Consider the following 26,485-nt stretch of genomic DNA (forward strand, 5'->3'; position numbering starts at 1 on the left):
CTATTTGACATAAAGTGAAATTTACCAACTTTAATGATTTAATGAATTACGAAAATATTGATCAGAAGTATAGCTGCTAGCTTTGTTTGGTGTTGCTATGATACAGACGCCATATTTGTGTACAGTCGAATAATAACCAAATAGAAAAAAACACACTTTATCACAACAAAATGGGTGTCGATTATTACAATTTGTTAAATTTAACGCGGTCTGCAACTGATGCGGATATCAAAAAGCAGTAAGTATATCATGATTAGTGCTTTGCGATAGAATTAAGACGTAAATTCTTTTCATTTTTACATTTTATCAAAATTTATCTAGAGACTAGACCAATATCATGTTTGCAATTTACACCATATGTAAAACATTATGTTCACAGCTTTCAATGCACATTGAAATATATTCTGTAACCTTTTACTCAGAGGAGATGTTAAGATTTGCTTTCTTTTAGTGTCATTGAAATGCTGAGTGTTCTAAACATTGAGTTTCAATTCACTACTGTATATTTGTGTTCAATGATAGATAATTGCAAATTATATAGTAGTAGAATGCACAGACACTTGGGGTTTGGAGCTCAAAACGCCTTTAAAATCCAAATAAAATGCATATTTGTCAATCCCAGCACCACAGGCACAAGTATTGGACCTGGGAAGAAAAAATATGACCAGATTGATAATAAAACCTGTGTTCATCTTAAAAGTTTCAAAAATCAAAAAAAAAAATGTAAATAATGACCCCCTTTAAAAATATACTTTAAGTTAAGAGAAGGCTGGAAACTCCAGATTCGAGCCTATGAGCAAAGGATTAATTTCCCGGGCCGTTGTGAAAACAATTGGCCAGACAATTTAAAAAAACCTTTATCACTATTTCACGTTTGTATTAAGCTTCAAAATGAGACCAACCCAAAGTCTCTTGCCCTACCTGTTCATGAAATATCTATCAGGAAACTTGCAAATTCGTGCTAAAAATCCTTGGTAGACAGAATTGCGGCACAACGATTCGGTACCGTCATAATCACCATTTATTTTATTCCATTTCCAATATTTTCTCTCAAGCCTTTGGTCGGTCAACACAGAAGATATAAATCTTCACGATGATGGTCAATTTTAAACTTATAAACGGTAATATAAACAACGCAACAGCCGAAATAAACATCAAGATTATCGCTGTTTTCCTCCATTGACAAAATCTTTCGATAAATTCAAACGTGCCAGACGACTATGAACGAAGCCATCCGATTATGTGGTTCCCAAACTTAAAAGCGCTGCGTATTTTGAACTCTTTTATGCCTTCTTTAATTTCAGTTACCGAAAATTATCTTTAAAATTCCATCCAGAGAAGTCCCCTGGTGACCAAGCAGCTGCTGACAAATTCAAACAAGTTGCAGAGGCATATGATGTTTTATCAGATCGTAAGTATTATTTATATATATAGTTACTATATTTGGATGTCGCTGCTGCTTGCCCGCGTGGGGTAAAACATTACAATACTGGAAGATGGAGTAAATAGAAGAAACGAAAAAGCTACTATAAGACCTTTTACCTGATGAAATAATAGCCTCACAAGATTTGATGGGTGTAATTTTTTAAAGTCCTCATTGCATGATGCTGTTTTTGATAATGTTGATATATACAATAACATAACAGTTAACTTGATTTCCAAGAAACTATCATTTTTCATTTTTTTATATATTTGTAATATTACAGCAAGAAAGCGGGCTGTATATGATCAGTTTGGTGAAGAGGGTTTGAAGAATGGAGTTCCTAGTGGTCAGGTAGAAACAGGAGCATGGACTCAAGGATATACTTTCCATGGAAATGCTGACAAAGTTTTCCGGGATTTCTTTGGAGGAGATAATCCATTCCAAGGTAACTTAAGAATGTGTAGTGTTTTAAGGGAAAGCATTAGGTTCCTAACAAAGAAGATTTATGCTGTTTATGTTGACAGTCTCTGGCAAAAACAACTGAATGCTAATTGCTGAAATATTTGTTGTACCTTTGTTTTATTTAAAGTTATAATTCACACAAAAACTAAACTAAATACTATGCAATCAAACGAAAATGGTGACATTTCTTAAAAGGAAAATAAACATCATTTTTGCATAATTAAAGTAGCTTTATACATGTCAATCATATTCCTATTTATTAAAATTATATTGTTACTTTGTTAAACTTTTATATAATATATATGATTTCTTTTCCAGAATTTTATGACAGAGTTGATGGAGATATGAGTATGTCATTTGGAGGTCTAGTTGGGCGTGGCAGAAAGAAGCAGGATCCACCTATTGAACGTGACCTCTACCTTTCCCTTGAAGAAGTGTTCCATGGCTGTACAAAGAAAATGAAAATATCAAGAAGAGTAAGTTACAAATAGTTTATTATTTTGATAATTCTTTTCTGAGATTTTATTGAGGCATATTTAAGTGGATGGTTAAGCAGACTTCTGTGTCAAAGAGTTTGGTTTTTGCACAACTTTATGCAGAAACGAGTTTCATCTTCTCATAGAAAAGTGTAAAGGTGTTCAAAATTTCATGTTCAAGTTGAAGGTTGTCTTTTTAAGTTGGAACAAACAAGATATTTAGACATAGTAGATGTTTTTTCTTTCAGTAAATCTCTTAAGATTTGTAACCTTTAGATACATGATTTCCTTTTCTTCTTTATTTCTTTTTAGTGTTTATAATTATGAAATGATTTAGAGGCCATTATAAATGTGTGCCTAGTATGACGAAACTGTTTTATCAATTTTCATCCTCATTGATTGTGGTCTTAAATATGATAAAATCTGTTTTACGCTATCTTTATTTGAATATTTATTCATGTTATAGGTAATGAATGAAGATGGTCATACATCAAGCATTAGAGATAAGATTTTAACAATCACTGTGAAGAAAGGATGGAAACCAAATACAAGAATCACATTCCCAGAGGAAGGGGATCAAGGTCCAAATAATGTACCAGGTACCTTCATGCAGTCTTATCTTTTATACTGTTAAATTATATATTTAAGAAATTCTGATTTCATGCAGTTTACACACAGAAATTTCACCATGTGATGATGTCACTGTTGCATATGAGATCAAGTTGTCATGTATTACATTGTGTCTATAAATGAAGTTATGCTATGTTTTGCGAATTAAGTATCAAGCAGCGAGATAAATCAAATATACATTAAAAATATGTTCCGATACCAGATTAACAATTTTTTGTTGTACACTGTATTTTGCAGCTGACATTGTGTTTATTGTAAAAGACAAACAGCATCAGAGATTCAGACGCGAGGGTGTCAACCTTATACACACAGCAAAAGTACCACTTGGTAAAGCCCTGACAGGTTGTACAGTAGATATCCTAACATTGGATGAGAGAATGCTTCATATACCTATCAATGATATCATCAAGTAAGTATACGGCTATAATAAAATATATCAGTTTATATTTCAGCAATATTGCATGATAAATAGCATATTACTATTTTACAAATGCATTGGTTCCAACATACTTCAGGCTTAAACACTTGTGCTTCATAAGTTCATACCATGGTGAACCTTTTTTTGAATATTTAACTATCATACCATTGATAAGACTTTATGGTAACATGGTCTTTAAAAAATTTTTACCAGTTGTGCTGCCATGGTCAGTCATTACATTGTTGTTTTACTCTTGTTATCGATGAGCAATCATTTTATGAAAGGTAAAGATCTAAGAACAAGTTATGTGTATCATTTCAGACCTGGTTACAGAAAGTGTGTACCAAAAGAAGGAATGCCTCTATCTGCTGATCCTACACAGAAAGGAGATTTGATCATTGAATTTGACATTGAATTCCCTGCCACTTTAACACCAGAAAAGAAAGATCTGGTCAAGGCAGCCCTTCTTCATTAGAGACAATATTTGTTATAAAGAATATCTGTGATAGAGTGCATGATTTTATGTTTTATGAGTAACTGACTATTTTATATGTCTTATTGATGTCCAATGTATATATGTGTTTGTAGAAAAAATGAAATACAATGTATTTAACCAATTCTCAAATTTTAATAACAAATACTGAGAAAAATATTTTTTAAAAAAAACTTGTATGGGAAAAGAAATATCTTATTGGCATTTAATTGTTAACAGCTTTTGCTGAACTACTTTGCATCTTAATTTTACTGATTGTCAATATGTCCCAAATGTATAAATAAAAAAAAAGAATCTTAATTTGTTTCTTAGATTATTTCATTATTTGTTGTCGGATATAAAATCTAAGATAGATCAGGTATATACGTACCTGGATAGATTGAAAATAAAACTTTTACAAAATGAATTGAATACATGTCTTTAATGTCCGTACAATATAAATGTTTGTGTAATGGTTGCATTAACTATTCTTAATCTAAAACTTTTTCCCCTGAAGGAAATTGATGATAAACCTCTTAGTCTTAGTATGTACATAAAAAACAAAATACAACAAAAAATTAATTTTGGATTTTTTATTGATCTTTTTAAAAATTTCAATGAAAGAAATATGAAATTGCAATTTTGGATAGAGAATCCACAAGGAGTCTATCCTATTAACAAAAAGGCATCATTATTCTGAAATGTTACACAAATTCATGACCAGAGAGGCATTGACTTTCTTTCTTCAAGCAATTGTGATTAAAACTAAAACCACATTTGAGCCACGTCATGACACAACCAACACAATGGGTTTGCGACCAGCATGGATCCAGACCAGCCTGCGCATCCGCGCAGTCTGATCAGGATCTATGCTGTTCCATATCAGTTTCTCTACTTGTAAAAGAGTTGGTAAGCGAACATGCATGGATCCTGATCAGACTGCGCGGATGCGCAGACTGGTCTGGATCCATGCTGGTCGCAAACGCACTATGTTGGTTTTGTCGTGACACGGCTCATTTAATGAATAACTGTAACTGTTAGCAAGATTTTAGATAATATAATAGATATACACTGTATTATCATAATATTTCAACAATTACAGTTAACAATGTAGAAACAATTTACATATCATACAGTATCTACATGTATCAGAAATATGTAAAATACATCACAATCTGGCTCATCCTTCACCATTATCTGTTTCTTTCGTAATACAATAAAAAAAACTCTGATAAAGGAATTCTTTAGAATAATAAAAGAAGGTATCCCAATGGCAAAAAAGCAGACTGTTTTCGAAGCAAAGAAGTCTTAATATGAATATGTTAAAGTGATATTTTGATTTCTTTAAAACATTTTATGGATTTGAAGAGATATTTAGAAATGAATCTGGTAGATTTTCTTTTATATTCTGGAGACATGCTACATAAATCATTCAACATTCATTGTTAACTTTATAGAACAAAAGCAACAATATAAAACTTTAAAAAATTAAAGTGATGTGACTAAAGATTTGTAATATCAGCAAATCCAAAAAAAGTTGTTAGAGACACACTGACCTTGAACATTGAGATACTTTCACATAATGGATTGGTGAATGTATATTTCTAAACCTTTTAAGAACATAAGCAGTATGAACAAGTATAACAAAGATTGCGACACAGTGAAACAAATTCAAATACCCGCAAATGCTTGGGGGAAAGTGAAATGCACACAGTTATGTCAATAATAAAACGTTTATTTGAGTTTCACATCTTGTATTTCAATTAAAAAGTTGTTACACAAATTATTGCTATTGCATGTCAGTTTTGTCACTATAACAAATGTTTGTACGTATTATGAAGAATCCGAAATAATACATTTACAATGAGCTAATGATCATATTGTTATAGTAGAAAACATTTCAACAATGTCAATTTCACATATCCTGTTACACAGAGATATTTCTTGATCCATCACACAACTATAAATCCCTTCTATATTATTACGTAATGCAATAATGTCTCAGCTTCAGATAAAATCTAACTAGAATCAACACTCATAAAAAATGATTCATTGATACAATGACTAACCAAACAAATTTATAGATGAAAACAACTTTGAATGTACACTATCGAATATCTAAAAGTACTGTTTAAAATACATTTTATTTTCTCTACTTACATTTTTTTAATATCATCAATGGCATAATAATTCAGAGTTCTGCAAACTAATGTTATAGTTGGGCAAAGAAAAAAATGTTATGCAGTCAGCTTGTTTGAATAAACAGTTTCTTTGGTAAATTATGAAAAGTATCAGGGGAGAGAACTACAGTCACATGCATGTAATAATCATGTTTTTCAGTATAACAGTTCCTGTAGGAATCTTCCCATTTATCCTCATTTATTTTGCTGGAAAGATGTTTCCCTTTTATCCTGTCCTTTTATCTTACTGAAATCTCAATTCCATGATTTATTCATACTCCTAAATAATTAAACATGATTTAAAGATTATTGTATAAACAGTAAGCTTTCCCATTGTCACTTTTTCTTATGAATATCACAATATTGTGGAAATGTTTCACATGAACCATATAAAACACATGTCTAGTCAAAATATCTGATGTATAAAAACACATTCACACAGAGATCCACTATGTAGAGTGCATAGGATTTCATGATTCATCGTCTTCTTCAAACTTTGGGTTCACAATGTACACATAATAAAAACAGCTACTTCTGAAAACATAAAAAGATAAAAATAACCAAAAATAAATCACAACTTACAGGAGTTCATTAAAATCAATATATCAATGACTTTCACTTAAAATAATGATATCATTACTATCTTTTTTTCATTATTGATAAATGAATAACAGATCATGATTCTTTTTAATTAACTGAAATGAATATGACTTTTGTCAAATGTGTTTAAAAGAAAACATTCATTCTTCTTTGGAAGATCATCATACAAGTATTAAGCACAATCAAAATGTCAACCATCATGGTTTTTTGTTTCTTTGTTTTTTAACTTAAATAATCATTAAAGAATATAAAGCTCAAACTTAACACAAGTGTTTCCCATCTAGCTTAAAATGGAGAACTATGGGCATACAAATGAGGTTATGAACTAACCTTCCTCATTTTAGTGAAACAACATAATATAATACTGTCAAAGTAAATTTCAGGTTTACAATAGAAATATTTTTTGAATCATGACAATGAACATACCAATAAATAATAAGATAAGTGATTGGTGTCAAATATTAAAGCCTTCTTTTCGCATGCATGCTAAATGAGCGTCTATCAAATCTTTGCAATTTTCTTGACCTTTCTCAGCAATACTGAAAATGAAAGAGAAAATAGAAAAACACTTTAGTTGATGCAAAAAAATGTTACAATAAAGTATAAGACTTAGTGTCATATCATCATTATGATCATACATGCTATAACATCCCAGATATTAAGACTCTCCTACAAATCAGGGGACTGTCAAGAATGTGTCCAAGAGGTGAACTGTTGATAAAAGTTCCAGCAAAAATAGAAATCTGAAATAAACTCCTTTGCAGCTATCTCTAGACCATATAGCTACATGTATAACAGGAAATAATGACAATAATTCTATGTGGACCATTCCAACAAACAATTATCAGCAATGATTTGGATCTGACAATTAAAAGATTGATTACCCGCTGTGACTTGCTGGGTGAAAGTGTCCAGAACTGTAAAAAAACAACTAGCCAGCATAAATTGAATCCGCCGTCTGATAATCTCAAATAGAGAAACAACACTGACTAAATTCATTTCTTAATGAGGGTACATCCACCCCCAGGGGCACAAAAAACAGCTTTTGCTGTCAAGTACGGATCCCGTACATGTCACCAGTCATGCCTAAAGGGTTAATTTCTAAGCACAAAGTGGTGATAATTTACCTTGCTAAAGAAAGTCATATGGCTGCCAATGAGAACCGTATGTACAGTTTACCAAGACAATATTATATGAAAAGGAGGTAGTCCTGAAAACGGCTGTTTTCTAGCAAAGGGTTTTCGAGGGTTTTCTGTTTTCCTGCCTTTCAGTTTCAGGCTGTCATTCTCAGTACTATGGTCTAACCCTAGCACACTTTCCTCATCTTCCCTGTCTACTGTGTAGGGCCACTCTACTCAACATTTGCAGTGGAGTGAGCTCTAAGGTTCGGATAGAAGCTTACTCCCCATTATTCTGTCATGAAATGCACACAAGTTGCACTAACTCAGCTCAAATCAAGTTATTCTATTACTGTGTGTGTATATATATGGGCAAAATCACTACTTCTCAATAAAGTTTCTTTACAAAAAAATAATAGGTATAAAATTATGGCATAATTTCAAAGGAAGTGGCTAGCCGTACGACTAGCCCGGACACACTGTATTGGCTAGCCGTACTGCACTTTTCAAAATTATATGGAAGTCGAAAATGCATTTGTTATTTTGTGTTTTTAATCAAGTCTCCACATTTGTCCTAGTGTGTTCACTTACGGATTTATATTACATATAGAAATCCGTGGTTCACTTTAGTTAAGATGCTTTGCATTTTGTAAAAAAAAATGAATGAAAAAAAAAATATCAAAGTTTTGTAAACTATTTCAATTGATGTTATTTAACTGCAACCAAACCGGTACAAGTCAACCCGGCCCAAAGTCAACCTGGCCGCAAGTCAGCCCGGCCCCAAATTGGTCAACCCGGCCCCAAACGAATGTTATTTCTGGTCAACCCGGCCCCATTTTTTTATTATTTATTTTGCTTTAAAATATAAACACTTATCAAGAAATGAAATAAAAATTAACAACAAAAACAACAACAAAAGTTAACGCTGATATCTTTTGTTATTTATTTTATATAAAAACTATCAATATTAACAAACAAGCAACACATGCATAGTTTACTGTTTTTACCGTCGCGAAAATAGGTTACGTCTGTCTTCTACCTTAACCTCTCTACGATAGAAGAAAAACAAATTATTATCGCATTACCACTCACGAAACCATCTTTAATTTACATCGAATAAAGACATGAAAGATACTACCAACTTATTTAAAGGATTTGTTTTCACAGCTATACCTTTTTAAACTGTTTGATTATCACATCTGAAATAATGTTGATGTACATATAATTGTTGATGTTATATAATTATTCATTATCACTATTGTGTATTAAACTATTAAAGTCTTAATCGACACAATTAAATTTACTGACACTTTTATGCCAGTTCAAGTTTTTTTTACTATTGTTCTATAGTTAATAATATTCAATCAATAATAAATCATTTTTATTACATCATGCAACAAAATGACCTGAATAGTTTTCTTTGAAAATATATATTTTGGGGCCAGAATGACCGATTTTGGGGCCGCACTGACCAATTTTGGGGCCGCATTGACCAAATAAAAATACTGTAGGGCCGGATTGACCAATTTTGGGGCCAGGTTGACCAATTTTGAGGCTGGGTTGACTTGGGGCCGGGTTAACTTGGGGCCGGGTTGACTGTAATTCCAACCAAACGCTATTTTTTCCTCGACGTCTTGAGATGACAAAAATATATTCTGTTTACTGTATTCATATACTTTCTTTACTGTAGCCAACAAGGCGACCATTTAACTATTTGATTATTTCAGGAAAAATATTATTAGAGTGTTCTAAAAGCTGGTACCCAGATTACATACCACTCATCTCTGGCTTTTCTTGTTTCTGGACAAGCACAACAAGGTTTCAGCTTTTTCTTCTCTCCGCCTGCTGGTGCGGCAGGACTTTCAGCTTTCTCTGGGGTTGTTGAGGAGGACTGACCCATATTATCGGCATAAACTTCAACTAAAACCTTTAAATTGCATAAGACAGTAAGTCACCTTGTATATTTTTAATCACTGGCTTTAAACGCTTATTGAAATTAAATGATTTTAAAGCTTTCGTGACACCCAGATCAAACCGGAGACAGCATGAGTTTTCCGTTGCTGGTTTCCCAGTTTAAGATATGTCGCTAATCATATATCACCACACAGCCAGACGCAAGACCAAAAGTAAACAAAATGGCAGAAAGCGAAAAAGATCAGGTTAGTGTAGTATTTAATTAAATTAACAAGCTTATAGGTTGATGATTCCTTATTTATTGGATCATGGATCCTTGCTTAGTTTTCTGTCATAAAATGTTCTATGTCTTTTAACCGACCCCCTTTTAACCACAGGGACCCAGCACAGTGTTGGGATAGTGTAAAAAAAGTAATTCTAGAAAAAAATATGTACTGTACTGTATATATAATATATAGACAAGGGGTTGAACTTGCCAAATCGGCCGAATGTCACCAGTCCAGTATAAGTAAAAATTGCAAAGTCATTTTTACGTAAATCATATAAAGATATATATCAAATTGCAGCTAAATGACATCAACCTCTTTTCATGGACACTAGTTTCAATTTCACAGTTATCTTTCTTTTCCAAATTTACGTCTAGAAATGTTGCATTTGTTTTTGAGTAGTTATAAGTAAATTTAATAGTGATAGTTGTTAATTTCATTAAAAAATGTAATAAGCTCCTCTTCACTGTGGTCCCAAATGAAAAAAAATATCATCAAGAAATCACAGCCATATTGAGGGTTTCCTTTCACATGTATTTAAAAAGTCCATTTCAAATTTTCCCATAAATAATGAAGCATAAGATGGTGCCATTTTAGTTCCCATAGCTGTTCCTAAATTTTGTATATAGTTATCATCACCAAACTGGAAGTTGTTTTTTGTAAGCATTTTTTCAATAAGATGTAAAATGTCTTTAACTGAATGTTGTTGTCCTGTTCTCTGATTAAGGTAATACATGCTTTGATTCCATCATTATGCGGTATATAATTTATTACTTAAAAAGATGATATATCCATTGTTACTAAGAATGATTCTGTAGAAATATTTGTAATATTTTGTAGCTTTCTGATGAAATCTGTAGTGTCCTTAACATATGAGGCCATGTTAGAATTCAGTATAATATCGACATACGATAATATGTTTTCAGTTTATGAACCCAATCCAGATACTATTGGTCTTACAGGGTAACCGAGTGGTAGATCAGGATTGAATGTTTTGTGGATTTTAGGTAAAATATAAAAAGCTGGAACTCAATAATCACTATCAGGAACCAAAAATTCTTTAATGAGTAACTTACATTATCCATTTGATGAATTTCCTCATAGATTGCTTTTTTAAATAGTTCAGTTGGATTATTTTCAAGTTTCTAATGATATTGGTCGTTTTCAAGTTGCCTATTAGTCAGTACGGTTCATAACAACAATAACCGAACTTTTATCAGCTTTTTTTATAATGATATTTTCATCTTTTTGTAGGCTTTGCAAGGCTTTTAACTCTTCTGGTGATAAATTTGTTTTATAACTATTGTGTTTACTGTTTGACAGAATTTCATTTGTTATTGCTTCAATATAAAAATCAAGATTGGAATCTCTGCCAGAAGGGGGAATAAAAGTAGAGTTGTTTTTCTTCTTACTGTTAATGTCATAATTATTGGTACTATTGTTTTCATTTCCCTCACTATTTTCCTCTTTTGCTGCAAAATATTCATTCAATCTGAGTTTTCTTGTAAATTCAAAAACATCTTGTTTAAGTTGAATTCTATTATGGGGTTTTGGTGTTGGGCAGAATTTTAAACCTTTACCAAGTAATCGATATTCAGTGTTATTGAGCTGTTTATTAGAAAGATTTATTACAGTGTTCTTACCCCTTTCTATGTCTTTCTTTATTTTCTTGTTTTTCTTCCATTTTCTCTTGTTTGTGATTCGAATGAATCGTCTGTTCTTTTTAGATTCTGTAGGCATTTGATCAGTTCCTGAATAGTTTTCTCTAGGTGTAATGTGTTTTTTCCATTCTGGTGTTGTATGTTGCTCTCTTGTGGTACATGAATTTTCTTGTATTGTTGTTTCCCCATTGTCACGGCTTCGCTGTATTTCATCTTCATGCTGCCTGGGGATATCTCGTTTTTTGAAACATTTGATGGCATTGATTTTGGCTTTGCATTTTTGTTATTTGTTTGTGCCAATGGTTTAATGTTGTCTCTATCATTTACCTCTTCTTTGGCATTTTTATTTGAATGTTCATAATAATTATTTGTTCTTTGCTCTCTTTTTTGGTTTTTGTTTTGATTCTTGGAAATTTGTCTTTTTCTTTTCTCATCATTGCCATTTGATGTAGAAATTTGTGCAGATTCTTCAATAATGTAACAGTCTCTTTTGTCAGTCAGCTGCTTAATTTTCTTATTTTGATTTGTAACAATAGTGTTATTCTTTAATTCTGTTTTGTTGAATATTTCTTGCGAAATTCTATTCATTTCACCATTGTTGTTTAGTTAAGATCTAAGTTCATTTTCAATAGCAAAAATACTATATTCTATCCGAAATATCGGTTTGTTGTTCACAAACGGTAAAAGTGGGGACATTTATGTTATTGTCAACGTCTAGTGATGTCATTTAGCTGCAATTTGATATATAGCTTTATATGATTTACGTAAAAATGACTTTGCAATTTTGACTTATACTGGACTGGTGACATTCGGCCGATTTGGCGAGTTCAACCCCTTGTCTATATATTATATATACAGTACAGTACATATTTTTTCTAGAATTACTTTTTTTACACTATCCCAACACTGTGCTGGGTCCCTGTGGAAGTGAACCTAGCCCAACAAATTGTGCGCTTTAGGGCTTTTTTTATAGACGATGGTCGCCCTTCGCCCTTGTAAAGACAGACATCTATGAAATATCAGATTATAAAATCAGTCTGTCTTGCTGTCGAAATATTGAGACTAGAAGTGAACCTTGTTTATGCCAAAATTATTCTGATACTTGTGATATACTAAAATATACCTGAAATTTGATAAAAATAAATTAAAAAAACTTAAAGGGGTTTTCACTTTGTCTCAGTACTTTAAGTTTGTATATCTTAATTGAAAGTTTATTTAGCTTTTTTGCTGGATTGGATCATCTCACATCTCATATTTATGTCTTATTATCTGATTAAATTTTGCTTTTGCTAAATATTTACAGTAATACAAAACTTTTGGAGAAGACCTTTTTTATATGACAATGACAATAGATTTTATTCAGCATTAAACATTGTACAAATGTTTATAGCAGAACTGATGAACAAATCAAATACACATCCCATATATGTGGTTGCTGTCAGAAAACAATTTTGATAGTCCAATAAACAACTGATTAGACTGTTGATGCTAAAGTGCAGTGTTTATACAACTGATTTAATAGTGATGTCAAACTGTTAGTTGATGGTCTCGGTGTTTATACAACTAATTAATTAGGTAACAAGATTACTGTTAACACCACAATTACTGTAGTTTGTTTAATGGCTACTGTTTAATGAATTGATGAAGAAATAATTTAAAAGAATGATTTTATACACTTATTTAAGTTAATGTTTATTTTTATTTTTTTAAAAACTGATACATTATGCAGTTCCATTTATTACAAGTTTTAAGTGAAAGCTCCAAAGAAAGGTTAGAATTCATATTTAACGTCCTTGCATGTCTTAAATTTTCTGGGGAAATGAAGACACAAGTTTTAAAATGTGAACCCCAAAAATTGCAGTAGAAGCCATCATTTGATATTCAAAAACAGACTAGCATTTAATGCCCTTGCATGTATTTAAGTCTGAAAATTTCTAGGAAATTGTAGAAACATGAATAATTTAAATTGTGTATGAATAAATGCATCAGAAACCTTCAGTAAATTTGTATATTTTGCATATTAAACTGCTGAAGGTATTCAGTTGAAACTGTACATATGGTCATTCAAACTATTACCCATAACTCTTCTTGCATAGATTTTTCTTACATTATTTATATCTTTTAGTTACATGTACATCTGTTATTGTCAACTAGTGAGTTTGTTGGAGATTTTTGCATGTTGTAAGTTAACTAAGACTAATAACTTAAGCATGGACTTCATTAATATAATAATTGTTTGCATCTCAAAATATAGAAGTTGACTGCTTTAGCCAAACACAGAGATTATATTAATCTGTCTGACAGCTAATGTTTTGATGTATTTTAAGTTTGATGAGGAAGATAATGAAGAGGATGTACAACCTGAGAAGAGAACAAAGAAGATATTTTCTAAAGAATGTAAATTTACTTTTTTGTTGCTCTATAAATATCTTATGTAGCATTGATTTTTTAATCATATACACTGAGAGCTCACAATAAGTGAAAAGCATGTCTATAAATATCAAAGTTGAAGGACATAAAATCTTATAGATTCTAGAGAGAGTTGTTGCATACTTCTTAGAAAGATTGGCATCATATTAGAGCATCATATTACCTTTACAACATTGTATTCCATTAGAAATTGTAGAAATTAAAATTAATGTTCTTTAATCAGAATCTAACATAGATTCTTTGTTTTGTTTAATGCACTTGTATTTTTTTTGATTATAGTTTATTTGTATTTTTTTTATATGTTCAGTGCATTGCACAATAAATTTGCATATTTTAAAGCTACAAAACCTTTATTTTTAAATTTTGATATTTTTAATACAGTTTTATGATTAACTTCGATATTTCTTGATGAATTTGTATATTTCTTACTTGCAGTACGTTGTATGATGTATGGGTTTGGAGATGATCAAAATCCGTATACAGAATCTGTAGATCTGATTGAAGATTTGGTCATTGAATACATTACAGAAATGGTAGGTGACATTATTATTGATAACTTGACCTATTATTGTGGCATAGGTTCAGTTAAAAGAAAACATTCTTAAATGGGTAAATCCTAGCAAGCAATGACAACAACAACCAGTAGTTGAAAGTTGTAAACTCTTATGAGTTTGTTCATCAGAGATTTTAAATATACAATGCAACAATCCCTCATGCCCTCTAGCATTGCATTAACCCTTTCACTGCCAGAGGGTTATTGTTTTATTGATCACCTATTTGCCAGAGGGTTTTCTAAAAAAATACTATATTATTAATTAATATAATTATTATTATTATTTGTTATTAGTATTATAATAATTATATATGTTTCCAAATATGCTAGTATAATAATAATTATTGTTGATGGTATAATTTTCTTTATATTTCTTATTATTTTTATTATTATTATAAATTAATTATTATTATTATGATTATTATAGAAATGGCTAAAGCCGTCCATATGGCAAATACGCCGAAAATAACAGGGACGGCTTAAGCCGTTCCTATGGCAGTGAAAGGGTTAAGCTTTATTTGAATCTCAACAAAAGTATTGAAATCAATTACCTAAAGGACCAATTTTTAGGTCCCACCTGAGTATCCCTGTTTATTTATGAGGGGGTTAAGGTTATCCAGATCATACCTTACATAATTTGTATGTATGTATAAAGGAGCAGAGAAATTCAGAGATGACGTTAGAGGTTTGACAGGTGGCACACTGTCACAGTACTTTTAACTTTGTTATGCTATATTTATTACAGAGACTTGATGAATGTGTTTCATTAAATTTCAGACAAAGCGAGCACTAGAAGTTGGCAGACCAGGAAGGATATCAGTTGAAGACATTATTTTCCTGATTAGAAAAGATCCAAAAAAGTATTCTAGAGTTAGAGAGCTGTTGACAATGAGTGAAGAGTTGAGAAAAGCTAGAAAAGCGTTTGATGAAATTAAATATGCAACAACTAAATGATAAAGTAATTTTGGATACTGAGACTATTCATTAGTATTGGTTGGGAACAAGACATGAGAAAAGATAGAGTGGATATGTGTCATGATGTTTGTGAAACTGAAATTATTGTGTGATGTAGATGATCTGTGTCATCAAAAATTATAAATTTAAAGATTTGGACAGAAAAAAATGAAGACTTTAACTAAGCTGGCCATCTTTGTTTGCACAATTTTAAAAATTAGACAAAAAAATATTTTTGTCATCTTTCATTTTCTAGTAGCTCTTGTAACTCCAATTTCAGATTCTATGAATTTATCTCTTTTGTTGTAAATGTTCATTAAATCCAAGTATTGAATATAAGCTATACAATAAAAAGCAGTATTGTACACTGTTATGAACATATAATATTGTTAGTTAACGTCAAATTTGGATGGGAAGCTAAAATTGAAGATGTGTATAAAATTTTAGCCTTAGTTAAGAAAAATGACTTGAAATGTGGATACTAAAATAAACTGTACCTAAATCATCTGTCTTAAAGAGTTGTAAAAAAAGGTTTTTATATTTTTTAGCTCACCTGTCACAAAGTGACAAGCTGAGCTTTTGTGATCGCTTTTCGTCTGTCGTCTGTTCGTAAACTTTTACTTTAAACTACATCTCCTAATAAACTGCAAAGCCAATTTCATCCAAATTTCACTGGAAGTTCCTTTGGTAGTCAACTTTAAAAATTGTTCAAAGAATTTAATTCCAAGCATTTTTCTGGGCAACAGAAAGAAAAAAAAACTTAATATCTTCATTTAGAAAACAGAAAGAGCTAGAGCTTAAATATTTGGCATGAAACATCATCTAGTCAGTGTCTACCAAGTTTGTTCAAATAAATGCCTTGGTGTCAAAATTGGCCCCGCCCCGGGGTGGGGGGAGGGGGTCATTGATTTTCCTTATTTGTATATATAGTAAAAACTTTAAAAAAATTCTTATAAAAAACCCTAAGAGCTAGAGCTAAGATATTTAGCATGAAACGTCTTCTAATGGGTGTCTACTATTTTTGTTCAAATAAGGGCCCTGGGGTTAAAATTGGCCCCTGCGGGGGGGGGGGGGGTCATTGATTTTCCTTACATGTATATAGTAAAATCTTCTGTTAAAAAACCCAAAGGGCTAGAGTTTAGATATTAAGCATGAATTATCTTCTAGTGAATATCTACCAAGTTTATTCAAATAAAAGCCCTGGGGACAAAATTTGCCCCTCCCAGAGGTGAGTCATTGTTTTTCTCTATATGTGTATAGTAAAAACTTTAAAAAATCTTCTTACAGCTAGAGCTTAAATATTGATCATTAAACATCTTCAAATGGTAGTCTACCAAGTTTGTTCAAGGGTTAAAATTGGCCCCACCCCAGAGGGGCTATATACAGGTGAGCGATTTCAGGGCCATCATGGCCCTCTTGTTTTGTATTCTAGATGTTGCATGGGTATTATCAGACGCATTGAAAAACTGGAAATATGAGGGCTGATCATTAATCAAAAAGTTTGTTGACTGTGGCTGTAATGTTCACATAGAACATTGTGTGGCACAATATTGAATGCAACTCCATGTGAATATAAATTTGTTGACTTTACATTGTATTGTACCTGTATGTAATAATGAATAGATGTTGATTTTGTAAATGTTAGTCTGTAAGTAATAAAGTTTTTCTATAAAACTATTTATGATAATTGAATCATGTTTCACTATAAGATACCTGCTGGGACCAAAAATGATTAGTCATTGTAGAGCCAAGCTACCAAGCACATCCTTGCAGTCCTTCTAACTATGTGTGTACTGTTTATAGCTGAATTTTATAGAAATCACTTGAGCTTTAAATGGACTAAGTTGCAAACATTTAGGGTTAAAGTCCCTTTACCTTTAAAATTGTATGGTCTTAAATGACAAACCTGATGCTAAAATGAAGAATTATCAATATGTTACAAAAATATCTCACTAAAATATAGCCAAATTTAATAGTTCTTGTAAATAAAGGGAGGTTATAAAAAATATATTTTTGATAAAATCTTGGCTAAATTTTCAATAAAAATAATTTTTATGTGTGAGTATTATTTTTAAAACTTATTTATAATGTATACAAAAATTTGATGTAGAAATGTTACAAATACTGGGATGTTTAAAAATCACGTTGGAAGGAAACACATAAACATGCATCTAATTCTAGTTAACTGCATGTGTCCTTAATTTCAACAAATAGAATCTTTAATAATTTGAATAATTTGTATAGTAATACTATTTTGTAAGTAACGAATTAGAGATATTTAATATATCTGTCAAACACTGACATGAAAAATAATTATTTGACTTTGTTGAAAAGCTTTGTTTAAATTCACCAGACTGGATTAAACACTTGATAACTTTGTATTAGAATTATAGTGCAGTAGAGGAGATAAAATATTAATAGAGGAACAAATTTTTTTAAAGGCCCATTTTGCCCCAGAAATTATTTTAGTTTTATTTTTTTAATAGGTTGTCATTTTGAATGTACTTTTATAATGTCCAAAAGATGACCAATGACAACTGACCAATTACCTGATCCATGTTTTGCTTCTGTTGCTATTTTGCAATTAGAATAGTTATAGCGATTTACTATTTTGAATAAATTAATAAAGTCAAAATACTACTTTGGTTAAATTTTGCTGCTTTTATGACAAATAATTTCACATTTAGCGTAACAAGCATCTAACTTGCTTTTATAAATCATTATTTAATTGTTAAAAAACTCATGGTTGCAGTCTTTAAAGAAGCAAAAATGTATTCTTTTCTGGGGAATAATGTGCCTTTTAATGAATATTAACCAAGACTTAGTTTATTTGTACTTACACATGAAGATGGTGTTAAGTTAAGGTCACACTTATAATACAGTATATTATTTACAACACTGAAATGTATGGTGACATGGTCTAAGGTCAGCTTGCCCAGGAAAATTACACATAAAACAGACAAATATCTGCTGGTATTAAATTAGATTTATTAATTTAACAAATATTTTATAACCTATCTTATAAAGGAAGAAAAAAAATTAGCAGTTACCTATTCTCGGCTAAAGAATGAATTTCTTAGGAAGTAAAATGGTCAGCAAAAATAACGCAAGGTCCATCAAATATATGCTGCTATAATCCACGGAAAGACACCCAGGTCTTCATCCATCCGCCAGAAAAACTGGAAAGTCGCCATATGACCTTATACCACAGGCGCTAGTCACAAAATCAAATATTTTACATAATCGGCCTATTTAATATCTCTCTTATTATAGTATATAGCCCATTTAAAACTTTGTTTCAAGCACCTGTACCTTATACTGTGTTACTTTAATCACCTGTGCCTTATACTGTGTTACTTTAAGCACCTGTGCCTTATACTGTGTTACTTTAACCCATTGCTTCATGAGCATTTTGTGAAAAATGGCTGTTTTCATTGAAAAGTCTCCCGTTACAAGTTCAAATTGCTATAATACTATAAAAACTGCTTCAACACTAATCAAACTTGGCACAAATGTTGACTGGACCATTGCCCTTGCAACAACATGCTCAGGCTTAAATTTTCTGTTACCATGGCAACGAGGGGACATCTCAAAATTGCCAAAAATCACTATTTTGCGTTGATTTTTTCCATCAAAATTGATTTCAAAGTGCTGCAACTTCTCAATGGATTGAGATAGAGTCAAATGCTTTTCAGCGTTGGTTACACGTTACCTTATGATCAATCTGGGGTCATTTACAGCCTCTCACAAGTCCAAAATTTTCTTGGCGATGAGGGGGACTCAGCCCCCCTTCAAACCCCCCCAAACAGAAGGGGGCACATCCCCCTTCTGGCAACCCCCTGATGTATCTTTTGGTTGGGGGGCCGCGCCGAAAAAGAGGTCACTTTTTTAACAACATTTCTCAAACAAAAACAAGTGTTTGGGGCCTAAATAAGGCATTTTTTCATCATTTGAGACAGCAAAAAGGGGGGGGGGGGGAAAAAGGCGTTAAAAGGCGTGTATATGAAGTAATGGGTTAAGCACCTGTGCCTTATACTGTGTTACTTTGACATCACGCCTGGCAAACTGTCGCTCCACTTCAAAATTGTGGTGTACGGTAAATCGAGCGAACGGCATTTCCGAGATAGAGCGGAAGGTCGATTTAAACGCCTAATTGTAACTTAAATGAATAACAAGACAAAAACATAAAAACACTTGCAATTATCCGTTTAAATCGGCCTTCCGCTCTATCTCGGAAATGCCGTTCGCTCGTTTTACCGTACACCACAATTTTGAAGTGGAGCGACAGTTTGCCGGGCGTGTGACATAAAACCCGACAAATTAATTGGGAATAAATGAAATAATCAGGAATAACAAACAACATGGATAATTTAAGCAATTTAAGTGATATAGATATAAACTAATTCTCTGTGCTAAAATTTTTAATTGCCATATCTTTAAACAAAGTCGTTAAGTTTTGATAGTTTTTGAATTTTCCGTTTGTTTCCCATATAGATTTGATATATTTTAAATTCTTTACCGAGATAAGTATATGTAGCTATTGAAACGAATTTACAGGGATTGCCATAGTTCTAAATGTACGTATTATATGGCTCATGTGCCAAACGAGACATGCTACCAGTCCATCACTTAATAGTAAGTAAAAATAGTAAGTAAAAAAAAATAATAATTTAACTGTATGCAATTTCCCCGAGTAGAATTTTTACCCGAAAAAGTTGATGTACAGTGGACAATATGACCAAGGTTTTACAATAACCTGTGACAGAAATGGACAGGTACATTGACTCTGATTCGCCACTTTGTAAGGCCACCCCAGCTTTGGTAAGGACATTGTCAGCTGCTCTAATGGATCCAAAGTTTGATGAACTTTGTTATATTCCACTCCAAGTCCTGTTGTCTTCTACCACTGTTCTTGTTCTTTTAAGGACCTGAACGCTCCGAGGGGAAAAAGGAGTTGGCAAGGTAGTGTGCTGTGGTTGTGGTGGTAGTTTACCCCCCGGAATTGAAGTTACCAGAGCACAGTTCAGCCATTGTGAAAGTGACCTGCACCGTTCTAGAATTGAGCCCGGGTCGCCCGATTCACAGTCCAACGCTTTACCTATTGGCTCGAATGTACGGTAGTTTGTTGCAGCAAAATCATAATATAAACTGATGATTTAACTTTGAAACACCTCAACCTTATTTCCTATACAAATGAAAAATCGTGCTGTTTATCTAAGCGGAAAACGGTTAGCTTGTGAGAATAATTATATCTGTCCAGTCAAATGATTGGGTACTGGGCCTTGTTCTGTAGAGGACTTGTAAAGGATTATTGTGAGGAAACTGAAAACCCCAACTTCTATGCGGCTATGATTTCGAACCTTTCAGGATCAAACTGGAATAATGCAGTAAAATGTTTACTGCCCATCTATTTTCATTGAAAAATTAAGTATTATTACTTAGTGTTAACTCTCCTGTATAAAGAATTTGACGACGGAATAACCCTAATCCATATTGAACTAGTTCTAAATTTCACGAAAATTGCTGCATCTTCGTTGAGAATTAGAGAAAACGCAGTATGTTGAAATCGTATTGTTTAAAACAAAATAATAAGTATTTTCAAGTAGAATATTTCTGTTATATAACAATTGAAATACTAGTAGCACATTTGTTACCGTTTTTCTAGTTTTTTTCCTTTATTTGTTGGGGGGTTTTTTTTGTTGTTTTTTGGTGATTTTTTATAAATTATCTTTCTTGTTAGGAATAATTCGCTTGCGTAAATTTGATTGAATTTACAGAATTAATTAAGTACCTAAAATTTTAAAAACTGTATAGTGTAAATTTTCTGCACGAGTAGCAGGGCACAAGATTGTGTGTTTAGAAAAACAAAAGTATGTTAGTATTATAAATACTAATAGTTGTCGTGGTTTGTCTTTAAAATAACGCCAACATATATTGAATACAAAATTGAATGTTCTTCTTGAAATGCAATATAAATCATTTAAAATTTTGTCAATATTTGGTATTTGTTCACTTTTGGTAAGTTATCTCTATTTACTTCCCGTGACAGTGTTTACAATACATTCCTTAATACCCCCATTATAAACTGCAAGCAATGTACATGTGTATATACATAGCGAGATCATGTCATTTTGAATGAATGTGCGCGTTGGAAGATAAGTAAAACGTTTCAAATTGAAATATTTCACATAATGTAATGAAATTTCCATATAAAAAATCAGTGAGGATTTAGTTTTCTATATAAAGTCAGTGTGCGTGAATGTAAATTATACATAATTCAATTTTTTTACTTGTGGAATTGAAAGGATATAATTACGATTTGGATTGACCGGTTTAAAAGTTAAAGGTAATGTTTTTTTAAATAATTTGAAAAATAAGTATGTATTAAAACGGAGGCACATGCCAGAGACTTTTTATAGAATAATACTAACACAACCACAGTTTCACTGGTATATATATTGTATCGTGTATTTGACCGATTATATAATTACCAGTATTTTAAAATCTAACTGAAAAACATGCAAGGGTCACTATATTTATTAATATTTAGATTAAAATCACATTCAATTGAATCCTTAAGCTTTAGTATACTAAAATTGCCTAACTGAAATGTAGCGTTTGTTCTGTTGACATGAAAATGAACGTTGCACATTTAGTTATAAATCTAGTTATAAATGTTCAAAGTTTCACATAGCGAAATATCTTTTTTCCCTCCCAGGTTTCATCCATTTAATTATGAGTCTTTAAAATAGATCAAAAGTATATGATTTGTTATATTATATAATCTTGGTGGGGGAGTATATTGATTGATCATAATATCTCACGAAATCAGTTCTACATTACTGCTATAAATAACTGACTAACGTTACTTGTATAATGGTATATACATAAGAATACCATTTATTTTTAGACCCCGTTATTGGTAACGGGTATTAACTATAAATACTTAAAAACGGATTATATCTTTAAACAAATATTAACTTATTATCATACCGCGATTTGAAGTACGCTGTTGGAATCAAAATGTTGTCATCCACTTGTATTGAATCGCAAAATTTGGATTTCACCATTTTATATAATTACCAGTATTTTAAAATCTAACTGAAAAACATGCAAGGGTCACTATATTTATTAATATTTAGATTAAAATCACATTCAATTGAATCCTTAAGCTTTAGTATACTAAAATTGCCTAACTGAAATGTAGCGTTTGTTCTGTTGACATGAAAATGAACGTTGCACATTTTTCACAGTTACGAGTTTGACACGATATCTGACAAATAAACATATATTCTACTTTTATTTGTTTTATACATCGGTAATTATTTCTCATAACATGATCTTCGCCGCTCCGGACACTTTTTGGCGAAACCTGCTGACCTTATCTTTTACGAAGGTAAAGTGTCGCCGTTAAAACTTCGTCCAATATTAATGTTAACACTAACATCTTACGACAGCTGATGTTCAAGGTAACGTCATTATGTTGTTTTGGTATAAAAGTAATGATAAAACACCACTAGTTTCACATAATTCTATTTTTCTCATATTGTTGAGCGAATTGTATAACTAATTAGACATAACAGCGTTGATGCAGCTTCGTTTTAAGCACGGTGATTAATTAAGTAAATTGAGAAAAGTATATAAATGAAAGCTGTCTTTCTGTGATGAATATGATTATGTAGGATTTCTCGTTGGTATTGGTATGTACATTATATATTATAATACCATGGGCAGTAAAATGTGTACTTGCGGGTAAATCTTACAATTATTCCTCTACTATTACTTGACCATTTACAATGCAAATATTTGACAAGTTGACGAAGATCAGATAAAGTGGTTGTTTATAGGAATTTGTCATTGTCGGCACAATCAGGGCATCATTGAAACATAACGGCAGGTCTTAAACATACCACTTAATGTCAACATAAATTATATACACGCATAGATTTGTTGAACGTTCTTATATCATATCAACACAGCAGGGCTATTTAACATTTGAATGTAAGACGAAATTATTTCATTGTCCGCCTTTTTAAGCCTTTTATAAGCCGTGACATTTGACTAACTCTGATTACACATTGAAACGAAGTGTGAATAAAAAAAGACACGTTTGAAGGCAACTCCTGACCCCTGTGTTTTTTTATTCAATAATTTATATGTTGTTGATGTAGTCTGATTATGCTTATATTCAGACATATCATTGCATGATATTACTTTGATCAATATATGTGTTACGGATGGTTTACAGTCTTCTTTTTGTTTGTATTTAGATTAAGCACTTTTCTCTAATTAATACATTTTGATATCCATGCAGAATCAATTTGATTTTATAACATGACCAGCTATAGTATAGACGGGTCTTTTAAAACACTTGACTTAATCATACATGAAACAGCAACTCTATGATTATTACGAAACCTGGTTTTAAGTGAAGATAAAGTTCGATTGATGATAATATATCATTACCAAGGCTTTGATGACAAGGATCAGGAAGCACTTCTGAAACTTTACATCGCTAATCATATGGTAAGGAAGTATAAAACTAACGATTCATTTAGATCTATATAATTTATCTGCTTTTGATCGTACAATGTTACCCGATTATTTCTAATATATCATTTGAGAAATAAATCGCTATGGCCATGTATGCAAATAAATCCAAATTAATGCAAGTATGTATAAACATTAATTCTTTATATATCAAATAACATAATTACATTAAATCGTTTTTAAATTAGCATAAAAGAAAATGCATTAGATATATATTATCAGCGAAAACAATACGAATACATCTAGCAATCAAAGCACAAAAGGCGCTGAATTTGTTTGGGTCTCAGAATGTAAGAAAGGTACAGGTTGTGAGATTATATGTATAGTGCCACCAATGCTTCCCAGCGTTTTAATTGTAGTAAATTGGCTATAAGACTAAATTCAATCCAACGTTTATTTGACTTTAACAATTTGAAAAAAAATGAGTTGCCTTTACTGGGATTTGAACTCCAGACCACTCGCTTCCTAAGCGAGCGCGAAAACCCTTCAGCCTAGGTGAATTTATATGTGAACGGCCTTTAAGAAAACCATAATTATTCTAAATTAGGGCTTGTAACGACTTTAACTGTTGTTTAACACAGATGTAAATAATCCTGGAGCTTACTATAAGCATGTATATGTATAAAGAATCAAAGGGCTGCAAGTTCTGTGGTATTTTCTGATCTTCGTACTGTATATCTGTATGTATTATAATTCATTTTGCAAGGCACCAGAGTTTGATATATACGGAATTCTGCATAACTAGATTTGCATCAAAAATCATTTATGTTCATTTTTTACGACAGCCACACTTTATCCTAGCATATCATGGCTACTTCCTTAACAAAGACACTTAAAAAAGAATTTTAAAAAAAGTTTCCTCAATTGGGATTTGAACTCCAGACCTTTCACTCACTTAACAAGCACGTAACCCCTGCACCACGGAGAAGTTATACAAACAAAAACTGAATAACATCAAGTCATTCTAAAATTATAACTTCCATTGCATTTCGGGTTTGTAATCTTTATTAATTTCGAGGTATTTTATTCAGGATAAACCTGTTGTTTAAAATTGAAGTAAATAATTTAGCGAAAATCTTCTCGCCCAAACAGTCCGACATGTAGAATCTATATTTTTGTGTAGTATTCAGTAATCGACATTGCTAAAATAGTATTTTCATTGATAAAATCATATTCATCCGCGTAATTTGTGATTGTGCATTTATTGACAATTCTATAAGCCAACGCTCTTTTTAAACTTTGAATGGGTTGTAATTTGTTGGATACTTGTAACAAAATAAAAATATTTCTTTCTTTTAAATCGCTAGTTTTAAGCTGTTTTGAGAACTACTTGTTGTTAGGTTTGTCGTAAACTTCTGTGTCAGAGATTGAATGTCCGCTTTGTATATACTTATTTTCGATCAGAAAGTACAATAAAACAATATTAGAAATCTTCGACCATTCGGGAATTATTTTGCTTGAAAATTAATGTTCCTGTCTTTGACCATCTTTACGCATTGATCTCCCCTGAATTTTTCGGCGTTAGTGTACATATAAAAGGGAAAAAACCGCTTCAAAAAAAGTGGACTACTTTCGGCATTTGCAATTAACAGCATTAGACTCTGAAATTTTGCTACCATTATTTGTTTGGTCTGACGACCCAAACAAATAAAAACTAAGATAACCAACTAGTCAATAGATCTATGATATATAGCCAAATCATTGTACTAATAATGTAGGCCTAAATTCAACCAATAAAATTTATGTGTAAAAATATTATAATTACTACAGTACATGTAATAATTTGAAGCTATAAGAATGTCACAGCAGTGCATTTATAATTATAGTTATAATTTTGTGCAAAAAAATGATCCACATTACTTTTTAATTTTGAAAATAAAATATATTAATAAATTATTTCATAAATGCTTTTTCTATCCTGGACAGGTAATATTCAATACATTTACTTATATAATCATGATACAGGTACAAAAATACCGATGTATAAGATAATAATTCTTATAGTAGTCTATAGTAACGCCCCTTTTGTGGGAAGTGTTAAGGCATTTATCAATGGGTTATGATAACGATTTGACGTCATTTCTGTCCACACGCTAATCTATTGTATTGGTATTGTACTGTACCACGTCACATTTACATTAGTTACATTCAGTGTGCCTTCTTTTCAAATAATATGTACTCATTTGCTCTGATGGCTTCAAATGAATCAGCAAACAAATTGCTAACAAGTTTTAATCCATTCCTTTACTGTAACACAGTGGTGGAACCCCATTTGGATCTCAAAATTGAGCATCGGTAAAATATATTTGATTTTCCGCTGATTTAACTAGATATATGTGAAGGAGAAAAAATGTCAATCACGGGGTAAGTTTTCAACG

General features: G+C 31.6%; 3 protein-coding genes across 3 annotated transcripts in view; all 3 read left to right on the top strand.

The window, feature by feature from the left end:
* The first annotated feature begins 78 nt into the window (after nt 1–78).
* Nucleotides 79–4,061, top strand: LOC132746790 (dnaJ homolog subfamily B member 13-like). The gene is made up of 7 exons (XM_060736041.1): nt 79–238; nt 1,305–1,411; nt 1,707–1,868; nt 2,204–2,361; nt 2,828–2,960; nt 3,229–3,400; nt 3,731–4,061. Exons 1-7 carry the CDS (start codon nt 171–173, stop codon nt 3,882–3,884), a joined length of 954 nt encoding a protein of 317 aa, XP_060592024.1. The 5' UTR covers nt 79–170; the 3' UTR covers nt 3,885–4,061.
* Nucleotides 4,062–9,792: 5,731 nt separating this feature from the next.
* LOC132746791 (transcription initiation factor TFIID subunit 13-like) lies at nt 9,793–17,234 on the top strand. The gene is made up of 4 exons (XM_060736042.1): nt 9,793–9,938; nt 13,948–14,017; nt 14,486–14,583; nt 15,381–17,234. Exons 1-4 carry the CDS (start codon nt 9,915–9,917, stop codon nt 15,555–15,557), a joined length of 369 nt encoding a protein of 122 aa, XP_060592025.1. The 5' UTR covers nt 9,793–9,914; the 3' UTR covers nt 15,558–17,234.
* Nucleotides 17,235–21,698: 4,464 nt separating this feature from the next.
* Nucleotides 21,699–26,485, top strand: part of LOC132746792 (phospholipase D1-like) — a gene marked incomplete at its 3' end in the record, with an annotated part of 52,751 nt that continues 47,964 nt past the window's right edge. The window contains exon 1 of the mRNA XM_060736043.1: nt 21,699–21,903. The remainder of the gene's footprint in view (nt 21,904–26,485) is intronic.

Source organism: Ruditapes philippinarum, unplaced genomic scaffold, assembly GCF_026571515.1.
Source record: "Ruditapes philippinarum isolate M1 unplaced genomic scaffold, ASM2657151v2 ctg2217_1_1_1_1, whole genome shotgun sequence".
Classification (NCBI taxonomy): Eukaryota; Metazoa; Mollusca; class Bivalvia; order Venerida; family Veneridae; genus Ruditapes; species Ruditapes philippinarum.

Bases quoted from the DNA above. Each gene is read 5' to 3' on its own strand.
- LOC132746790 (XM_060736041.1), top strand. From the start codon at position 171: ATGGGTGTCGATTATTACAATTTGTTAAATTTAACGCGGTCTGCAACT. The intron at 2,362-2,827 runs GTAAGTTACAAA...TTCATGTTATAG, and splicing joins AAATGAAAATATCAAGAAGA to GTAATGAATGAAGATGGTCA. The intron at 2,961-3,228 runs GTACCTTCATGC...TGTATTTTGCAG, and splicing joins AGGTCCAAATAATGTACCAG to CTGACATTGTGTTTATTGTA.
- LOC132746791 (XM_060736042.1), top strand. From the start codon at position 9,915: ATGGCAGAAAGCGAAAAAGATCAG. The intron at 14,018-14,485 runs GTAAATTTACTT...TCTTACTTGCAG, and splicing joins GAAGATATTTTCTAAAGAAT to TACGTTGTATGATGTATGGG. The intron at 14,584-15,380 runs GTAGGTGACATT...ATTAAATTTCAG, and splicing joins TTGAATACATTACAGAAATG to ACAAAGCGAGCACTAGAAGT.